This window comes from Garra rufa, chromosome 21, assembly GCF_049309525.1.
Source record: "Garra rufa chromosome 21, GarRuf1.0, whole genome shotgun sequence".
NCBI classification, from domain to species: domain Eukaryota; kingdom Metazoa; phylum Chordata; class Actinopteri; order Cypriniformes; family Cyprinidae; genus Garra; species Garra rufa.
Window position 1 is genome coordinate 20,486,502 of NC_133381.1, and position 22,441 is coordinate 20,508,942.

Below are 22,441 nucleotides of genomic sequence, written 5' to 3' on the forward strand. Positions count from 1 at the left end.
CAGGGTGGGCAAGATTAGAAGAAAGGGCTGTTCTCTGGCCAGAAGGACCAAGTATCAGGTCGTAGCTTCCTGGAGGATACTTTATAGACTGCTTTTCATGGTGAGTGTATTTATGAGTCGGAACAAGTGGATAGAGACAAAGCATCTCAAAGGTGTCTCTAGTGACCACTTGATTGCATTTCATTTTGAGCAAATCAGTCTTTAATTACTGATACTCAAGTTTGAGAAGATAAACTCCAAAAAAACTGATCTTGCAGTAATGGTTATTTTTTAAAATGATTAACAGGGTTGTTTTATAAGGGGTTATTTATGTGAATTATTGTTTATTTCTCAAGTAAATTCTGTATTATTATAATTCACCATGTTCTTTAATTCTTAATAAGTGAAAAAAAACAAGAACTGATGCAATCTGATCACTTAAAGTTGGAGCCTATTTATTGTTAAAAAATGTTTATTAGTGTTTGACACAAATACAATTGCAGGTTACAGATTGGATGAAACACCCAAATGCATAAATAAGCAACCAGCTCTAGGATGCTTTTCTATTTCTGTATTATCACAGTTTATTTATTTATTTATTTTAAGTATTTGCATTATTTATGCTTTGTAAATGTTGGCTTAAAAATTATACTTTTGACTTTATTTTCAAATCTCTTCATTTAACCTTAACTGAAAGGTGCAATATCAAAGATGTGGTCCTATAGGGAGGAAGGAGGAAGGAGGAAGGAAGTGAGGTGAGGCCAAGTATGGTGACCCATACTAGGAATTTGTGCTCTGCATTTAACCCATCCAAGTGCACACACACAGTAGTGAACACACACACACCGTGAACACACACGCGGAGCAGTGGGCAGCCATTGCTGCGGCGCCCGGGGAGCAGTTGGGGGAACGGTGCCTTGCTCAAGGGACTCACCTCAGCCGTGGAATTGAGGGTGGAGAGAGTGCTGTACATTCACTCCCCCCACCTACAATCCCTGCCGGACCTGAGAATCGAACCTGCAACCTTCGGATTACAAGTCCAACTCTCTAACCATTAGGCCACGGCTGCCCCAAGCTATAGTGTTGAGGTGTTACTCAAGGATATCTTGGTAAATACCTGTCAAGCAAAAAAGCCTGCTGTGCATCTGTTTTAAATTCTTTGAAGTCTCAGATGTGTCGTCATCTCTGAAAAGCCAATCTGATGTTTTATTATGGGTTCTGCCACTTTTCTTTTTACTCTAACAAGTTTTCTTTATTTTAACTATGGACATTTCCTCAAATGGTAGCCTTTTGAGTGATACATTGTGTTAATGATGCTGCTTATTAGTTATGGCTACAAGCTGTCAGGACATATAACATACTTCCTACCACACTGCACAATAATCATCAAACAATCATCTTTTTGTGTGCAGACATGACATGACCACATAAAGATGACCCGTCAACTTATGAAATCATGGAAGTCATCACCACTTCCTTTCACTAAAAGTGAAGCCAAAACATCTCAGTATGGCCATTGCCATCTTGCGTCATTTGGAGCCATAGTCTGTGCAGTAGTGACCATGAAGTGAAGCTGTGGTATCAAAGTCTCACCCAAACTCCTGCAGGCTCAATCGCAAGATCACAATCATGACACCACACCCTGTTTTTATAGCATAAAATAACTGAAAGCAAACTTATTTAAAAACTAACACTTGAACGTACATCAGCATGATAAGAACTACCATCTTTGGAAAAAATATATTTTAAGTTTAATTTAATTGTTTACTTTGTCTCATAGACCATTAGATTACATGGAGCGAGTAAGGTTTATGACCTATACTTGGTCCAGCCACCTGGGTGTGATCAAATGTTTTGGCTTCACTTTTAAGGACTTGGTTCTGACATGACTGACATGGAGAAGAAATTGTTGAATAAAATCACAATTTTAGTTTTCTTTACACACCAAATGCATTCTTGTAGCTTCATAAAATTAAATGTGAACCATGGATGTCACATGGACTATTTTTCCAATGTCCTTACTACATTTCTGGGCCTTGAGCGTTTCAGTTGCATTGCTGTCTATGCAGGGTCAGAGAGCTCTCGGATTTTATCAAAAATATCTTAATTTAAATATCTTAATCTTACGGGTATGGAACGACATGGGGATGAGTAATTAATGATAGAATTTTCATTTTTGGGTAAACTATCTCTTTAATAATTTGCTCAATAATTGAATTTTTGTTTGTTTGTTTGTTTTTTAAATACAAAAACATATGCTGTAGTTGAATGCTCACTAAAGACCAGCTGATTATTTCAATTTGAACATGTCTGAAAATGATAAATCTAAGCGGTTAAGTTATTTATACTGTGTAAATAGTTAATCCATTTTCAACAGTATGACCTGTTCAGTCAGGTCTGATGCCCATTTACAAACATCATGAGCAGGAATTGAGAGGGTAATGAGTAAATCATAGCTCAGTGACTTATGAGCTATGATTGACGTGACGTTTGCCTGTATTTTGTAGTTATTCCCTTCGCATTCATGACATGCTTTAGCTTAACAAGAATACAGTCAAACCAAGCGATGTCAATGAGGCGCTGCATCCCTCTGAAACATTATACGCTGTTAGACTGTGACCCCGTTTACATGCACTTCACAAAACGGCTTATTCCAGGGTTGTTGCAGAAAGCAGCATTCCGAAACATGTAAACACGTACACCATGTTCCTTACGTTGTTGAAGGGATTAAGAGAAAGCAGTTTAAAACAGCTGTATGTTTCCACTTGAGAACATAGCTTACATGTCATGCAAACGCAGAACTGCCATTCTTGCAGGTATTTTTAGAGTGCACATGTATGTTGAGAAGACATTATAGGGAGGTAAGAAAGATGAGAAGAAACCTGCTCACTCACCATGTTGCATCTATACTGTACATGGATTAATAGTAAACCTAAAAAAATCCATTTATTTACTTTTTTGAGGACACACTGCTTTCACACCCTTTAATAATCTTTAATAATTGGATAGTAAAGCTTTTTCAAGATGCAATGGACCCCACTTTCAGCTATATTTAGTCTTGCCTATTACATTCAGATAAGCTAAAACAGATGTTAATAAGGTCTAAGTTGGTCCAATGTGTCATTTGGATCACAATCTTGCACTGCCAAGCACTTTCACTCCTCTGCAAACATTGAGCTGTGAACATTTTCTTTCAAGGAGGATAGATTGTCAGACTGAAGCTTTTTGACAGCTGGTATCACTGCATTGAAGGAGCTGTCATCTGGGGACATAAGAGTAAGAAAATGAGAACTGAAGCTTTCAACTCTTATTTCCTGCATAACTGTCTTTTTCACCTCTGCATGTTTCCTTATTATTTGTTAATTAGAATTTGGGTCACCCAGCATGCCAACAGAAACATTTTATGTTACCACTATGCAAGTACCATTCTGTCATACTGTACTAGCCTGTTTGCAGTTTCGATTCTCACAGTGACTTGGCATGAATTTATACAGCCATTTCACACTCAGTATAAATGTGTGTGTGTAGTGAGAAAAGCCATAATTTTCAGGTGCTTTCGTGAGGTTAACAGGAACCTGTATGGAGTCTCCACAACCTGCAGCGCTCCTCTTAACCTCCTGGTGACTGCAGCAAAACAAATGACACAAGCACTAGCCGCAATTACTGTTATCTGTCTGTGCCAGGCTGGGCTTTCCCACTGATTCTACCACAAGGTGCATGATTAATGTGTCAACTTGATATCTCCGGGCTCTCTCTACCTCTTATCTGTGTGTTTTGCAGTTTTTTTATTACATCCCAAAATCTAGGATGTTTAAGACTGTAACATATCAGAGTGTTGAGGAGAGTTTTGTAACTTATGTAACCTTTTTAATTTTTTTAATGGAACACAAATTAAAATATTTATAAAAATGTCTTATTACTAAGTATCAGTGTCTTAATGACTTTTTCATCCATACAATGAAAGTTAATGGGCTCCAATGTTCATTTGGATTTATTAGACCCTGACGTCCTAATTATGTTTCTGGATGTTTCCTATCAACTGAAATTGGAACAAAATTAGAACAAAGTGTATATAATAATACTATACTTTAGTGATGCAGCTTTTACATTCTCACGTTTACATTTCAAATGTATTAATTCTTGATCCCTTTCCAAAGTTTGGTCCATATCAGGAAAGGATTAATATTCAATATATTTGAATGTAGTGAAACAATTTTGTAATAGCATTTTGTCTTGCTTGGTGGCAAAGCTAAGTTGAGCCACTGACACAAATTACCCCATACCATTTTGGGGCAAAATGCCTCATTTGATTATTCATGGCCAATCTTTAGCCACACAATTTACACGGCTTTATACTTTGGTATCTTGAGAGGTTTGCCATGAAATGAAAGTGTTGTCAAGGTACCAAAATTTCAGTACCAGTAAAATTCTACTACTGTAATTATTGAAATATTTTTTTAAACGTAACTATTTAAAAATAAAAATATCAAATAAAGTAATCAATTACTTAAAAAGTAATGCTATTATTATATTTTAAAGGAATACATTCAAACATTGACATGTAACATTTAAATACTGTTTAATTATGTAAAAACATTAAAAACATCAAATGTCTATAATAAAATGGCATAAAAAAATAAAAATAACAGGTCTGTTGGACTTAAGACTTTAATTCTTTAATTGAATTATTTTATTCAAATTTAGTTTTCGCATGTTAATACATTTTTTCACTAAAACATTGCAGTGTGTACTTACTCTAACAAAAATAAAACCTGTATTCATATTATGTATGGGTTATATACAGAAACTGAGCAAAGAGTGCTTCCTTTATAATCAGTGAAGTTGGTACCTCTTCAGTTTATCCACAGCGCAAGCTTACTGACTAAGTGAAAATGCTAGAATCAAAACAATCAGTCTATACTGCACAATGAATCTCTTATTTAAATTGTGTACTTTTTATTTTACATTGTGAGCAGCGGTCACACACAACTGTTTTCAATGTAAAGTAGTTAAAGGAGTAGTTCACTTTCAGAACAAAAATAAGATGTTCATGACTTTCTTTCTTCAGTCGTAAGGAAATTATGTTTTTTGAGGAAAACATTACAGGATTTCTCTCCATATAATGGACTTCTGTGGTGCCCCCGAGTTTGAACTTCCAAAATGCAGCTTCAAAGGGCTCTAAACGATCATAGCCGAGGAAAGAAGGGTCTTATCTAGCAAAACCATCGGTTATTTTCTAAAAAAAAATTACAATTTATATACTTTTTAACCTCAAATGCTCGTCTTGTCTAGCTCTGTGTGTAGAGAATAAAAAGTATATAAATTGTAAATGTTTTTAGAAAATAACCGATCGTTTCATGAGATAAGACCCTTCTTCCTCGGCTGGGATCATTTAGAGCCTTTGAAGCTGCATTTAAACTGCATTTTGGAAGTTCAAACTCGAGGGCACCATAGAAGTCCATTATATGGAGAGAAATCCTGAAATGTTTTCCTCAAAAAAACATAATTTCTTTACGACTGAAGAAAGAAAGAAATGAACATCTTGGATGACAAGGGGGTGAGTACATTATCTGTAAATTTTTGTTCTGAAAGTGAACTACTCCTTTAAAGCCCATGAATGTCGCTAAATGTGGCTAGATAGCATCATGTGCTAATTAGCATATTCATGGCATCATGGTGTCGCATTTGCAGTTTGCTTAGTGTCAGTCCTTTTCATCCGTTTGCTTTTCTCCTACTCTGTGCTCACACACTGTATTTAATACAGCTGAATTTCCAATGAAGCTGTTCTTATTTACATATTTTTCTGAACAAATATGAAATACGGACTGAAACGTGAGCCATTCAGACTGTACATGTTAACCAGCTCTCAGTTTTAAACTACCTCCATGCTGCTGCTCTACACTAAAACATCCTGATTTACAACCGCGTCATCATCTGACAAAATCACCATTCGCATAACTCAAAGACAATGGCTGTACTATGATTTTAGCTGTATTTACATGTAAAATGATCACCCAGAGAGAAAGTTGGAATAAATAGAATGTCTTTTTTATTTATTCTCTAGTAGCTATGGTCCAAAAACTAGCTTAATTTGTTTCTAGTTTTCCTGAAAAGTCGCTCAAGCCCAAAGTATACTTAGACAGTCAGTACTCTATGACTGATTGGCCATTGCGTTCACACGCACAACAAACATGTCTGTGATTGGCTACAATGCTCAACTCTGCCAAAAAAACATGAGCGTTTAAAAAGCAGCCGTCTATGCTTGTGTGCATACAGTTCATTCTAATTATATTTAATGTTAGTGCAAAATGTGTCCACGCTGCATATTTCATGCAACCTACATACTGAGGCATAATGTTTATTTTTCACTGCAGTGTTTTTGAGGCTCCTTAATCTCTGTTTAACTAATGTGTGAGAAGATGTCCTGGGAGTCCCAGTGTTTGCTTTGGGTGGTCCTACTATAGCTAAGCTTTCTGTCAGAAGATTGCGGCTGAGCTTACCTATTCCTCCTGCTCTCTTTCTCCCGGCACACTAAACTGACTTGGAAGCTACTGAAGCACATGGTCTCTAGAGTGGCCGTGCTGTAATTAGTAAACCGAACTGCAGAAGCAATCTGCTTGTTTCTTGTGAGATCCCATTTTCTTGTGCTGCTCTTCTGGCTGAGTCACCGACTCATTTCACACAAACACTGCCTCGCATATTCTTTGCATTGTAATGTGCTCTCTGTATATTGATTGGTGGTTTTAAGGTATTTGGTCAATAGGACGCAAGTTAACATACATATAAGGAAAGGTCGAAGTGCTGAGTTTATATTTTTTTTTTTTACAGCAGCAGGGTGCATGTGCTGTGTTCAATATGCAGTCTGTCTGTCTGGTTTGAAGCCAGAAAAAGGGCTTTGGTGTTGTTTTTGTCCCCTGTGGTCACAGATCTGTCCCTGTCAGCTGTTTCACTTGTTCACAGCTCTCTGAGAGCTGAAACCGAGATGCTGCAGCCTTTATTTTGAGACTTTCACTGTAAGCAATATCGCTGTTTGTATTGATGTACTACCTTAATAAGAATTAGGCTGGGAACCTTACTACTGTAAATGCTGACAGAGCTGGGCAAGAGATGCAACCCTTCAAATCGTCAGTGTCTTATTATTTTGAAACAGATAACAATGTTTAAGAATATGTGATGTAGCTATATCTGTATGGTGTAGATTCAGCATTAATTAAGTAACACATGCACACACATCTTATATGGACCATTTCTGTCACAATGAATCTATGCTCATCACGTTCCAAGCTATTTCTCCACAACAGCTAGAAAAATTTTTCAAATAGGCTTTGTGTTTTTCTAAAATGCACTAATAACAGTAGAGGAATAATGGACAAATTTTTAGTGTAGATGCACTAAAAACTGCTATTTTCCCTTTATCAGTTTGTACAATACAGCATACATTTGTTTCATATTTGAGAAAATACACAACATTTAATAGAATTCTTGGCATGTTTATTTTTTCTTCCTTTTAGTGCAGTAGTTTCTTGTTTATAAATGGTGATGTTTATGTTGTACGATGTTTATTCTTGCACATTAATTTCATTAAACATTTAATACAGTTACATAGCTAATACATTTTTTATACATAACATCAATATTTTATTGAGGCCTCTTAATAAAATGTTAGTATCACTAGGTCTTAGTTTACATACAAGTTTACTGACATTACATAAAATATATAATCAGTTGCTCCAATGTTTTATTGGCATGTTTTACAAGAAAATATTTCAGTCTTTCTATTCAAAATGTCTTGATTAATTTAGTATTAATTTCTTATTCTTATTATTTGTGAAATTTACTTACAATTTAGAGTGAAAATTAATAATAAATGGTACACAGAAATGAGTAACTCCATTACCAATGTTTTCTGTGTATGTTCTCTGTTGTGTTCCTTAACATTTGATGGGTTACTTGACTTTGGTATTTAATGTAATTCTTTTAAATGTGTCTCCTGCAGAGTGTGGATACAGTGTGTTCCCTGTACCACTCCTTCCAGGAAGGCTCTGGAGGTCTGATGGAGGGCCAGGAGGAGCAAACGGGGCCAGAGGCCCCCATGCTCAGACCCTGTCCACGTCATATGTCTGCCACAGAGAGACTACGCATGGTCATCCAGGAATTAGTGGACACGGAGAAATCCTATGTAAAGGTGAGAACTGACTCTGTAATCCCCTATTAACGTAGTTCAACAGAAAGAAATTAGCTCTCACATGAGTAGAGATCCAAGCAGTCGACTGTACGATACTCTGACTTCATTAAAACTGAACTATTTCACCAATTTATTCGGCTCTATGCTAATCTGGAAGTCACATCAGTTTAGTTCTAAACCTTGCTTTAATGAAAGACCCATGAGGTGAAAATGGCTGTTTTAGCAGAACATGTTTGATAGATAGCTTCAAGAGTCTTCATTGAGTCCCAAAGGACCGCTTATTAATTAACTCTTTTAGCTGGTGAAAAGAAACGCCTCCCCTCTCATCTGTTTCCTGAATAATCCTGAGGCTTGCATATGATCGCTTATGTGGTGCCAGTTAAAAAAGTTAAACCCTGCTGATGTTCATGTTGAACCTTTAGATGGCATTAAAACTCTGCTCTTATGGTAATGTGGTCCTCGTGGTTAATAGGTGTCAGCGAGGTGTCTGATTATTCCAGCGCTTTGTGATTTGTGGGAGGGGGGTGCAGTGCCATCCCAGAGTCCTGTGCAGGAGCCATTTGTCTGTAATATGCTGCATCGGCACTGGCAGACTGCTATAAATCAGCCTAATGAGAATATTCAGGTTGATGCACCGACAACCTACCGATGCCATAACATGGCCACAGCACATAGTGCAGGTTTGGGAGCTGTCGAGGAGCAGCTTTGGTTGTAGACCGATCTGCAACAGGAATTTCCCTGTTTAATGGCGTTGCTTTACACCTTCACATTAAATTACAAAATATACTGACATTTTGGCAACCAAAAATATGAAAATTTCCAGTTTTGGCTGAAACAGAAACAGGCAAAATCATTGAACCGAAACAGTGAAATTTCAGACTTCTCCTTATCTGCTGGTGCATTTAGACAAAGTCCCTTTAAGGCAAGTCATGTCACTTGGCGGCCATCTTTGAAATGCCTCTCGGGCATGCAAGTGCAGCTCCTATCTCTTTGAATGGAGAAACATCAAATTCTCTAAAACTGTTAACCAAGCTTACGATTAAATTTTATATTTTAAATAACCAAAGAAATCCGACAAGAACTGCCTCATAAATATGATTCCTTGTGCTCCAATAGCGGCAAAAAAACGCTTATTTTTCAGGCAAGATGAGCCAGTGCGCATGCGCAGTATTGAGTGCATGTCTTAGAGCGCCGATTGTTTCTATAGCAACTGGGACTTCTAACAGCAGCTGCAGCGGCGCTGACTTTACTAATCAGCGATTGGCTCTTTCATTAAGAAGGCGGGGCTTCACGGCCATAATGAACGTTGCATTTTTTCCCCATTCAAAACTATACGAGTGACATGTCTTGAGTATTCTATAGTTTTTGATTTAGACTCTGTCAGTGTCTGTTTTATGCTCACAGGGTTAGGCTACAGCAGGTAAATATGCTAAACATGAAATATGAAACGTGAAATATGAAACATAGCGTGAAATAAACATGAATGAACATAAGGATGAAACCCTGCAACTTTCTAAAATGTATCATGTCTGATGTAATTACACAATCAGTGTTTGTACCATGGAAAGATGTCGATAAAACTGTAAACAATGCCCCGTAACATTACAATGTCCATATTTTGTTAGTCATTATACCATCAAAAAATTTACATAAAGACTGCCTTATGTGCAATTTAAAAGTTTATGTTAAAATCTTTTATTTGAGTGTTGATTATTAAATTATTGTAATTAACTGATTATTCAATTTTATTTTCAATTTCAGTTTTATGGCTAAATGAAAACCTTAATGTCCTTCTTAGTGTTTCAGTGCAAAAAATAAATAAATATATAAATAAATAATGTGCTTCATTAACAGTTTGACTCTGGCTTAGATGGGGTTTTGGGTTAATCCACACTCAATTTAGAAAATCACTATACAATTACAAAACAATTTTGCAATGATGCAACTTAATACTTTCATTTTTCCTAAGTATGAAAAGGATCCATAATTGGTCCAATTCTGGCAGGAACCTTCAAGTTGAGTTTGCATGCTTGGGCATCTTTACATTGCTAGATTAAAATTATGTCTAAAGAATGTCAATCACTGTGCACAAGAATAAATCGATGTTTTAGTGTGCGATGCACTAACTCTCACGAAAACTAGTAAGTTGCATTTGTAGGCACCATTAAGGCATCAAAATATGCTTCTAACACAAAGACTGTACCAGAAGGTTCTAAGGCAGCATTGCATGTATCTTTGATGAAGAAGACAATAACATGCATTGTGATGAGCTCAGTGAAAAATAAATTCAAGCTGGAGGAAGTAATGTTGATTTATTAATATAATTCAGTTCAGATAAACAGTTCAATATAAAACTGAACTGTTACAAAAATATTGAATAATTCTGTTTTGTTCATTATGTGTATTAATGCCTCTTATACTGTCAAGTTTTAAGCTTAGCAACATACCAATGTGAAACATTATTAAAATCAGTTGTGATTTGGGGTCTACTGTGTGCTAAGGTGGCAGGATAGCTCACTGGGTTTTGGAACAGAGATACTGTGTGCTGAAGTTGAGATTCTTGTGACAGCTTTTGCATTGCAAAAAAAGTATATTTGTTGTGCTAGTTTTGCATCTATTTAATGTAGAAGTATATCAATTATTTAGTGCAGGTAAAACCTCTGTGCAATGTTTTAATTTTTTTCAAACAGTTTTTGTTTTTTAGACCTTGTATAAGAATAAGTTATTACCCATAAAAAGGTTTTATGAAGTAAAACAATTCTAGAGATGTGAAAAGCTAATTGTAAGAGCGCTCATGATGTATTATTGTGCTCTGTTTATTTTATGCAGGACCTTAACTGCCTGTTTGAAATTTACCTGATGCCCCTGCAGAAGGAGACCTTTCTCACACAAGATGAGGTAAAGCAAAAATGTTTCAAGTCGGGGTCAGTGTTGGATTGAGTTGTCACAGATTGCACAGTCATTCATTGCAGTGATACATCTTGACTCATTTGCCACAAGCTTGCATGTCCCCACTTTATCTTTTAGTGTTACTGATGCTAAAGACTTACACTTTAAACTTGCCAGTTTTCAGACTGCCGCCTGGTGAACTGGATATGACCCTGACATGACTCAGGATGTCCCTGAGGAAAGATCAGTCAATATGTGCTGAGAAGTGGGCCATATTAAAGCCCTGTTAATGGACACTGGAGCATGCCCTTGTACAAATTAGACAAGGACTAAACATAAAATGGCTTTAACGCTGCTTCTAGAGTTACTAGTGACAATGTAAATAGCAATAAAAATTTAGCAAGGGCTCTGCGATAGAAGAAGCTAGCATAATTGAAATGAAATTTGCAGATTTAATCCACTTTCTCTGAAGTACTAAATTGTACCCTGTAAAGAAATTTTTATTCAGATGATAAAGTTTAATAAAGGCTTTTTGTGGGACATTTCTGTTTAATAGTTGTGGGTTTTCTTTGCCCAGATGGAAAGTCTATTTGGCAGCCTTCCAGAAATGCTGGACTTCCAGAAAGTTTTCCTGCAGACCTTGGAGGAGAAGATTAGTTCCTTTCCCAACTTCAACACACTTGAGACCCCTGTGCAATTCAAGGTGGACATGCCAAATGCATTAATTTCTTCATTAATACTCTCATCTGTAATACATGTGACATGCGCAGCATTTTAGTAGAAATTTAAATTAAATTAAATTAAAGAAATAGATCGCCCCAAAAAATTACAATTATTTTTACCATTTACATATGTTTTTTTCTACCATGGGGTACAAAAGGATAGGTTATGATTTTCTATAAAATAATGCATATAATAATGTGCTCCATATGACCAAATGTTTTTAAAGTAATTTTTATGAGGAATAGACCAGGGTTTAACTAAAACTACTAAAAAACTTTGTTAATTGAAATAAACTACTTAAACTAAATGAAATAAGTTTAAGTTGAAGCACTAAAAATAATAATAATAATAGCTACTGATTAATGGAAATAACTCAAACTAAATTAAAACTAAAATTATAAAATTAATTAAACCTAAATAGTTAAAAAAAAATAAAAATAGTACTAAAATGGCAAAAGCACATAACAAAATGACTTCCAAAATAAATTCAATAATCTAATTTAAAATTAATACATACTATAGTAGTATATAGATAATACTAAAATAACACTGGGGGTAGACTGAAAATAGTTACATTTGCTGCAAAATGAATGTAACTATTAGTTACAAAATTTAACTGGTTACAAACGTGAAATCCTATGACTTCAAATGCCAAAGTTTGAATATGCACAAATATGCAGTAAAGTGGAGGGCAAGATTTTCATGAAATGACAATTTAAATATTGGTACAACTTGTGGTACAGAGCATGAGTCATACTGACTGACTTATTTTTGTCAGTTTTGTGTGGTTTCATTATGGTAAAGAGAGATTAAAATTTCAGGGAATCAGAATGAAGACTTCAGAATGAAATGAAGGTGTCATGTTTTGTGTCATGTTCGCTTCTTCACTCATGATGCTTCATTGTTGTTGTTTTTTTTTCCTTATCCAGAAGCTGCTCTTCTCATTGGGTGGTTCATTTTTGTATTACGCAGAGCACTTTAAACTTTACAGTGGCTTTTGCGCCAACCACATTAAAGTGCAGAAGGTTCTGGAACGAGGTACAGCACATTACACCTCAATCACATCATCTTGGAGCAATAAAATAATACATCATTACTGTTACATGTTGAATATTATAACCAATTAAATGTCTCTTATTCTGTATGGACACTTCTGAGGAGCTGTTGTTGGTTTATCTTTTCATTATATACCACAGAGTATTAGTGATTAGCGACTATAAATTTTGAATATAATTTATGTATGAAACATTAGCCTGGTTTTCCATCTTGGGCAAACTGCCCAGTAAGAAATGAATGAGAGGCTGCCATGCCCACACTTAAAGTGGACAACTGTACCTCAGCCTCCTTTTTAATTCATCCTATTACAAGAGGAGAGCGAACCTCAGAGCAGCCACAGAATTGCACCCTTTAATGGCTACAAGAAACACGTTTCTTGTTGTTTAACCACTGCGGGGTAAGGACATGAAACGTGGTACTTGCACTGCAGATGCAACAACAGGAGTGTGCGTCCGACAGACGGCTGGTGCTTGTAATTATATATTCTCACACACTGCTTCTGTTGTGCCAAGGTTTCCGTTTGCAAAGCGAAAACGACTTTTTGTGTCGACTTGTTAATTGCCTGCCAATTGCTCCCTGAAGTGTCAATCCATCTGGGGCAAGGAGTGCCTCAATTACTGCTCTAATAGCTCCTCTTGATTTGAACGACAATGCGGGTGATAAATTTATTATTCTGCGTGCTGTAGAAGTGGTGGTGGTTAACTCCTCTCACAAACTCCTGCCAAAACACTAATTTCAGTGAAGGTATGATCTAACGCAGTGATACTCACCTTGGTGCTGTTCATTGTCTGCAGTGTTGCATTTTTACTGCAGTGGTTCTAATGAGGTGTCAGAGGGCCCTGTGCTGCCTCCTTGTGGATGGATTTTGTGCCCTGTGTGCATTGCCTAAAGCCATTTACCTTCAGCGGCCATTGAGAAAATGTTATCTCTAGCTCAGTTGGTGGTGCTGGCACTTATGGTTTTTCTTTTGTCTTCAGTTAAAACAGATCGATCCTTTAAGGAGTTCCTCGATGCAAGGAATCCAACCAAGCAGCACTCGACCACACTAGAGTCCTACCTAATCAAACCAGTGCAAAGAGTACTGAAATACCCCCTGCTGCTCCGTGAGCTAGTGTCTCTAACAGACACAGACAGTGAGGAACACTACCACCTCACAGGTACATCACACGTACAGACACGCACACAGCAGAGCTTGCCTTTGCTCATGGTCTAGATGTCTGGTTGTGTTTTTGTGGGTGGGTTATTAAGAATTAAAAAACAGTTTACACAAGACAGCTTTTTTTAGGAAATCAAAGCCCAGAATGAATTATCTTAAGACATTTCTTATTACAGAGGCACTTAAGGAAATGGAAAAAGTTGCAAGCCACATAAATGAAATGCAGAAGATCTATGAAGACTACGGTACAGTATTTGACCAGCTTGTAGCGGAGCAAAGTGGCACTGAGAAAGAGGTACAGCTGCATTTACAGTCTGAACGCATTAGGGTAATACCCTGATTTAACTGGATATTCAATCATCATCTGTCTGTCTCTTCCTTTTTTGTCTCAGGTCACAGAGATTTCTATGGGACAATTCCTCATTCATTCCTCAGTGATCTGGCTCAACCCGTTCCCATCGCTGGGCCGTATGAAAAAGGATCCCGAATTGAATGTTTTCGGTGAGGCTCTGGTCTTTTCCCATGAAACCATATTTTTATATAAAGCATATTTCCCATGAAACCTTTTTCTTTTTTTTCACATGCCAAAATAAACATTTTGTACCTTAATATACTACATAAATTGTAAATATTAAGATTTTTTTTTTCATGCAACACTCACACAGAGCTTTTTATAGATCTGTGAAAGTATGCTAGGCTTGTTTCAGATATATTGGCAGCAGTTCTGCAGCCTCAAAGACAAAGAATTCTGTCATTTTCTAAAATTAGTCATAGAATCTCTGATTTGTCTTATTAGTTTTTAAGAGAGCTGTGATACTGCTGTACAGGGAGAACAACAAAGTGAGAAAGAAAATGGTAAGTTTTTTCCATTTTGGTCTAATTACTTAGCAGTTTATTAATGGGGTCACTTTATTTTATCATTTCATTCTTTTTTTCCCTGCACTACATTGTGACAAGTTCAGAAAACAATACTAAATATAAATATGGGCGGTCGTGTGTTAACATATTCATCTTTTTAACTTGAACATCCAAATTTTGGAACAAAGGTTTTTACAGATTAAGTAAATGCCATTTTGACATACATTGCATTCACATAATAGAGTTTTAAAAATAGATATGAATACAAAACATGTCTTTCTTTATTTTCTTATTTGTTAGCCAACTTCAAAATCAGGAGAGCAGGATCCATTCAAGTTTCGCTGGCTCATTCCCCTGTCAGCACTACAGGTTAGACTGGGCAATACTGCAGGTAAGAGACACATCTGGTTTGTAGAGCTCATAGAGTCAGTAGTAATGTACAGTAATTTACACATGTACAAATAATCAACCTTTTGCATTTTCATGCTGTCTGAAGACACAGACTGCATCTGGGAGCTGATCCACACCAAATCACAAAAAGAGGGCAGGCCTGAGATGGTGTTCCAGTTGTGTAGCAGGTAGGAATTGGCTACTTAAGTGTCCTATTTTATTTCATACAAAGTTTAACATTTCACGTTTTTTCTTATTTGCAGCACCCCAGAATGCAAAGTGAATATCATCAAGGTGATTCGCTCTATCCTGCGGGAGAATTTGCGTCGAAACATGCAAAGAGTTGAGCAACAGTCTGAGAGAACCTGTAAAAAGCGACTTACTCCCCTTCGAAAAACTCTGCCAACTTCTGCTAAGCTAGGTCAGTGTGACCTCCCCTTTACTTACGGACTACATTGGAAGCAGCCAACATCGTGATGCGTCACAGTGGAATTGTAGAAGCTGCACATTACTTACCACTCAACATTTATATCTCGGGACTAGACTTCCATTGGTCAAAAAAGCTACATCACAAGCTAGCTTTGAATGTCAGAACCTTTTAAAATATGTAACAAAGGTCATAGCAAACAATTTACTCTAACTAGTGTTGGGCAATATGCACAATTTTCATATCGTCAGCCTGTGTGAGACCGCCGATACACGATACTATCGTGCTAATTTATTTAATGATATGTAAATATGTCAATATGTAATAAATTCCTTATTCGTTTTGTAAGTGTAGTGCATGTGACTAAGTTGTGCGTGTACAGAGCGCTGACGGTAGTTCTGTTGGATAGGTTTAAATTTACTTTTGGTTTCATTCTCTGCTATCTTCAGGGAGCGGTAAATGTGCGTGCGTGAATGTAAATGAATGTATCTTTCTATACCCGTCATATTTCGATAATGTTACTGCTGTATGTCTGATTGTTGTCATCAGTTCATGTTGTAGTTCAGTTCATATTGTTTGTGGAGAAACGGTGCCCGTGTAATTCACGTGCATATGTTTAGCGCCATTTTATCGCATCGTAATTCTAGTTAACGCATACAGATGTTACTGAGGTGAATGTTTATGTTTACTACATACAGACGGATTCTCATATATCGTATTTAATTCAGCTTAAACCACATTTTACTACCTCTGTTATCCTAATGACTGTCTACACTTAATCTATGTACACTGTATGATGAATAAATCTCTTACCCATTTTCACTGCATGTTTATACCGCGGCAAGTTTCTGAGGCATCCTAGAACCGACTCTCCGCGCTGCATCGGTGCCTTTTTGACGCATAATAATAATCGTCTTACTATCGTCAAAGGCATCAGCAACAGGCGATATCTTTGACTATCGTCGATACACCATACTATCGTCTATCGGCACAACCCTAACTCTAACGTGTCAAAATAAAGTGATTCGAGTAGCTGTGCAGCAAATTAGCAAAATAGAAATAGGGTTGTGAACTGTCATAATGCAGCGTTTCATCAGACATACTGTACATTGATGATACATCTTAGACACAATCTTAACATTCATGACTGCATTCATTTGTGCCCCACAGGTTCTTCTCGAGCTTTTTTGCTCTCCAAACAGCCTTCAAGTGACAGTTCCAACCCCAACAATGATCCTCTGAGGCTGTCTCTACCAGATTCTGATTCAGCCAGTCTAAGCAGTGGAACCACCAGCAGTGCCAGTGCTCCACTGGATCAGCTGTCACGCGTGCAGCAGAGCGCCCTCAAAGAATCTAACATCATCAGTGACCAGGACAATGAGACCAATGACCAGGAGTGGCGAGACTATCCCAGTGCTATTGAGTCCCAGTTCTGTAGGCTTCGGCTGACCGAGGAGGCCTCCCAGGCACCTGCTCCCCATGTGCAGCCAGAGAGTGGAGAAGTGGACACTCCAGAAAGGCAGTCTTCTATAAAGCGAGCTCACTTCAGCGCGGTAAAACGCAAGTCTGGCAGAGGCACGAGTAGCCTCAGACGCAGCCAGGTGGCCTTGCTGAACATGCGTCGACATAGCCACTCTTTGGACAGCCAGACAGAGACAATGGCAAATAGTGTGGACCTTAACTCACTACTGGAGAAGGAGTTCAGTGTGCAGAGCCTGACCTCAGTTGTCAATGAGGACTTCTTCTATGACAACACCACAGAGGCAAATAACATGACTATTACTTAGTGTCTATCTTCTGGCCACCACAGAACAAAGTTTAGCATGGCTTCAGAGCCTACATGCTTGGCCCGGTGTTGAGCCACATTATCAAATGCAGCCTTTCTAACGTTATTAGCCAATTCAGGGAAGCAACTGAGGCCAGATGATTTTTCATTTTCACCTTTTGTGGAACCACAGTTTGACAGACCTTTATTCAGAATGGTGTTAAGTGTTGCATAATTCTCCATGATCCACAGCACTAATTCACTGAACTGGCCACATAGCAACTGTTTTGCACCAGAGAACCAAATTACCTGCCTTTACTCTTCTTGCATGGCATGCTGATGCAAAACTAAGACCAGTCTGCTCTCCCCCTACACACAAGGACTACAAGAACTGAATTCTGTCAGGTTTTTAATTTTGCCTTGTGTTTTGGACACTACGTATGCTTCTTGCTTTTAAATTGAATCATTGCTTCAATCTTTGTCATGGGTTTGCTTTGTATAAAACATTTTATTTATTAGGAAGATTCTTTTTATATTTCTTTATAATTGGAACCCAAAATGTTGGATTAAGTCAGTAGATCTTAATGGACAAACTACCCATACCTTTGTTACAAAGTTGTGGTCAGCTGTAAACATTCAATCAGGAATTTAAACGTGCTATGCTGGAAATGTACCTCTGAAATAAAGTCTGCAGTTGTCTTTATTTAGAATGTTTAAATGTGTAAATAGTATTTTTTCATGGTTTACTGTAACTTAATTTTAAGAGGTTATATACTTTTGACACTTCACAGCCAAAAACTGTAATAAAAAGGTGTCTGATTACATTGTTGGATTATTTTTGTTCAAATGATTTCTGCAAAAACATTTGGTAACACTTTATAATAACGTTCAGTTGTAAGTCTTATAAGTGGTTAGTTAATGATAAAATAATGATTTGCAAAACATTCATAAATGTTTAATAAGTGATATGCTAACAATTTGTGTATATTTTGCTAATTCATTTACAAGTTATTTACAAGTAATTCGTTAATGGTGAACTAATCATTTACAAAACATTGCTATGCATTCATAAGTGATTAATAAGTGATATGTTAGTATTTTTATATATGTTTTGTAGATTAAGTTATAAATCATTTACAAGTGATTAGATAATGATGAACTAATAATTTACAAAACATGATTATACGTTCACAAATGATTAAGTAATAGGCTAACAATTTACAAATCTGTCGTAATTTATCTTAAAAGAAATAGCATATCATGAAATAATCAAACAGATCCTTAGTAAGTGGTTAATATGTTACTAGTTAATATATTATTTGTCACTTAAAAATAATTAAAATATCAATCATTTAAATGTTTATCCTTCACCGAAGATCGCATCATGAATAAATCATTTACAAATCTTTCTGCATCCCCTAATCTTAAGTGTAAACAATTCATCAGTTGTAAATTTTTTACTCATTTGTCAAAGGTCTTTCACCCAGTGTGTATACCCACCTGATGCCCACACAGCCTGGAACCGGCAGGTTTGTAAAACATTTACAACTGATGAGTAGTTTACACTTTAGATTAGGGGATGCAAAAAGATTTGTAAATGATTTATTCATTATTTATTCATCAACATCTTTTGAATACTGAAGTGTGTACTGCAATGTAAGGGCTGACTGGTGAGGGTAAAGATGTCTTCTCTGGCAAACATGAGCTGCGCCCCAAATGACGCACTATATACTCTGCACTTATTCACTATGTACTTATGCACTAATGCACTATGCACCATGTAGTGTATGAATTATATAAGGTTATTTAGTATTTTATAACGCCCTAAACAAACTTTCACAGGAACCTCAATTTTTTTTCATATCAACTTCAAATTTGGAATAACTTATTTAGATGTAAGACTTCAAACTGATATCAAATTTAGGATAAAACCTGTTATGTACAATATGTATTTTATATAAAATATAATAAAAATTGTACAGTGTATTCTCTTTACAGTAAATTTAAACTTATGTAATTTGTTAATACTTTTTTTTTAATTCTGCTTCTGCAGTAATCTGCTGATTGTTTTCTTTAAAAAGAGATAAACTTAAAAAATGGGGGTGACAGTTAAGGGGTTAACTAGTAATTTTTAACCATTTACTAAGGATCTGTTTGATTATTTCATGATATGCCATTTTTCAGATAATTTACAGATGGGTAAATCATTAGCATAGTACTTACAATAAAATGAACATATCACTTATTCATAATTTATAAACACATAGTCATGACTTGAATTTGTAAATTACTTGTAAATGAATTAACAAAACATACACAAATTGTTAGCATATCACTTAATAATCATTTGTGAATGTTTTGTAAATTATTATTTCATCATTAACTAATCACTTATAAAAGACTTACAACTGAACGTTATTATAAAGTGTTACCCACTTTAGATTAGGGGATGCAGAAAGATTTGTAAGTGATCTATTCATGATGCGATCTTCAGTGAAGGATAAACATTTAAATGATTGATATTTTAATTATTTTTAAGTGACAAATAATATATTAACTAGTAACGTATTAACCACTTACTAAGGATCTGTTTGATTATTTCATATGCTATTTTTTAAGATAAATTACGACAGATTTGTAAATTGTTAGCCTATGACTTAATAATCATTTGTGAACATATAATCATGTTTTGTAAATTATTAGTTCATTATCTAATCACTTGTAAATGATTTATAACTTAATCTACAAAACATATATAAAAATACTAACATATCACTTATTAATCATTTATGAATGCATAGTCATGTTTTGTAAATTATTAGTTCATCATTAGCTTATTACTTGTAAATAACTTGTAAATGAATTAGCAAAACACACAAATTGTTAGCATATCACTTATTAAACATTTATGAATGTTTTGCAAATCATTATTTTATCATTAACTAACCACTTATAAATGACTTACAACTGAACGTTATTATGAAGTGTTACCAAACATTTTTTTGTTTTTGTTTGATAAAAAATAAATAAAATGCTTACATTAAGTGACAGACAAATACACTCACCAGCCACTTTATTAGGTACACCTGTCCAACTGCTTGTTAATGCAAATTTATAATCAGCCAATCACATGGCAGCAACTCAATACATGTAGACATGGTCAAGACTATCTGCTGCAGTTCAAACCGAGCATCAGAATGGGGAAGAAAGGTGATTTAAGTGACTTTGAACGTGGCATGGTTGTTGGTGCCAGACGGGCTGGTCTGAGTATTTCAGAAACTGCTGATCTACTGGGATTTTCATGCACAACCATCTCTAGGGTTTACAGAGAATGTTCCGAAAAAGAGAAAATATCCAGTGAGCGGAGGTTCTGTGGGCGCAAATGCCTTGTTGATGCCAGAGGTCAGAGGAGAATGGCCAGACTGGTTCGAGCTAATAGAAAGGCAACAGTAACTCAAACTAGATAAAAAGTTTGTTAGCAAACTTTAAGTTGGCTTGAGAAAGCCTAGCCAGTAAGTTTTAAGTAGTTTTAAAAGCTTTTAGTTTAAAGAAAGTTTAAAGGTTTTCAGTTTGAAATAGTTTTAGTTTGATTAATAAAGTTTGAAGATAGATAGGCTAGATAGATATAAATAGTTTGAAAATAGATAGATTTATAGATATAAATAGTTAAAAGATATAAATAGTTTGAATGTGAATAGATGCTAAGGTGTTGCTATACGGTTGCTAAGGTACCCAGGGTGGTTGCTAAGGTGTTGCTATGCGGTTGCTAGCATTATTTAAGCAAGACTAGCAAGTCGTTAACATGATTTGAAGCATGACTAGCAAGTCGCTAGCATGATTTTACCATGACTAGCAAGTCGCTAGCATGATTTTAGCACGACTAGCAAGTCGCTAGCATGATTTTAGCATGACTAGCAAGTCGCTAGCATGATTTTAGCACGACTAGCAAGTCGCTAGCATGATTTTAGCATGACTAGCAAGTCGCTAGCATGATTTTAGCATTATTTTAGCATGACTAGCAAGTCGCTAGCATGATTTTAGCATGACTAGCAAGTCGCTAGCATGATTCTAGCATGACTAGCAAGTCGCTAGCATGATTTTAGCGTGACTAGCAAGTCGCTAGCATGATTCTAGCATGACTAGCAAGTCGCTAGCATGATTTTAGCATGTCTAGCAAGTCACTAGCATGATTTTAGCATTATTTTAGCATGACTAGCAAGTCGCTAGCATGATTTTAGCATGACTAGCAAGTCGCTAGCATGATTTTAACAAGACTAGCAAGTCGTTAGCATAATTTTAGCATTATTTTAACATGATTAGCAAGTCGCTAGCATTATTTTAGCATGACTAGCAAGTCGCTAGCATGATTCTAGCATGACTAGCAAGTCGCTAGCATGATTTTAGCATGACTAGCAAGTCGCTAGCATGATTTTAACATGACTAGCAAGTCGCTAGCATGATTTTAGCATGACTAGCAAGTCGCTAGCATGATTTTAGCATTATTTTAGCATGACTAGCAAGTCGCTTGCATTATTTTTAGCATGACTAGCAAGTCGCTTGCATTATTTTAGCATGACTAGCAAGTCGCTAGCATGATTTTAACATTATTTTAGCATGACTAGCAAGTCGCTTGCATTATTTTAACATGACTAGCAAGTCGCTAGCATGATTTTAGCATGACTAGCAAGTCGCTAGCATGATTTTAGCATTATTTTAGCATGACTAGCAAGTCGCTTGCATTATTTTAGCATGACTAGCAAGTCGCTAGCATGATTTTAGCATTACTAGCAAGTCGCTAGCCTGATTTTAGCATAACTAGCAAGTCGCTAGCATGATTTTAGCACGACTAGCAAGTCGCTAGCATGATTTTAGCACGACTAGCAAGTCGCTAGCATGATTTTATCATTTTAACATGACTAGCAAGTCGCTAGCATGATTTTAGCATTATTTTAGCACGACTAGCAAGTCGCTAGCATGATTTTAGCACGACTAGCAAGTCGCTAGCATGATTTT

General features: G+C 36.2%; 1 protein-coding gene across 2 annotated transcripts in view; it reads left to right on the forward strand.

Moving 5' to 3' along the window:
- Positions 1 to 18,252, forward strand: part of LOC141295649 (rho guanine nucleotide exchange factor TIAM2-like) — a 73,786-nt gene extending 55,534 nt beyond the window's left edge. For both annotated transcript variants that reach the window (XM_073826897.1, XM_073826898.1), the window contains 12 exons: positions 7,976 to 8,164; positions 10,994 to 11,062; positions 11,631 to 11,756; positions 12,706 to 12,814; positions 13,810 to 13,989; positions 14,165 to 14,283; positions 14,381 to 14,489; positions 14,785 to 14,843; positions 15,147 to 15,237; positions 15,343 to 15,424; positions 15,500 to 15,657; positions 16,834 to 18,252. In XM_073826897.1, coding sequence (XP_073682998.1) covers positions 7,976 to 8,164; positions 10,994 to 11,062; positions 11,631 to 11,756; positions 12,706 to 12,814; positions 13,810 to 13,989; positions 14,165 to 14,283; positions 14,381 to 14,489; positions 14,785 to 14,843; positions 15,147 to 15,237; positions 15,343 to 15,424; positions 15,500 to 15,657; positions 16,834 to 17,450 — 1,908 coding nt within the window. In that variant the 3' untranslated portion in view covers positions 17,451 to 18,252. The remainder of the gene's footprint in view (positions 1 to 7,975; positions 8,165 to 10,993; positions 11,063 to 11,630; positions 11,757 to 12,705; positions 12,815 to 13,809; positions 13,990 to 14,164; positions 14,284 to 14,380; positions 14,490 to 14,784; positions 14,844 to 15,146; positions 15,238 to 15,342; positions 15,425 to 15,499; positions 15,658 to 16,833) is intronic.
- The last annotated feature ends 4,189 nt before the right edge of the window (positions 18,253 to 22,441 follow it).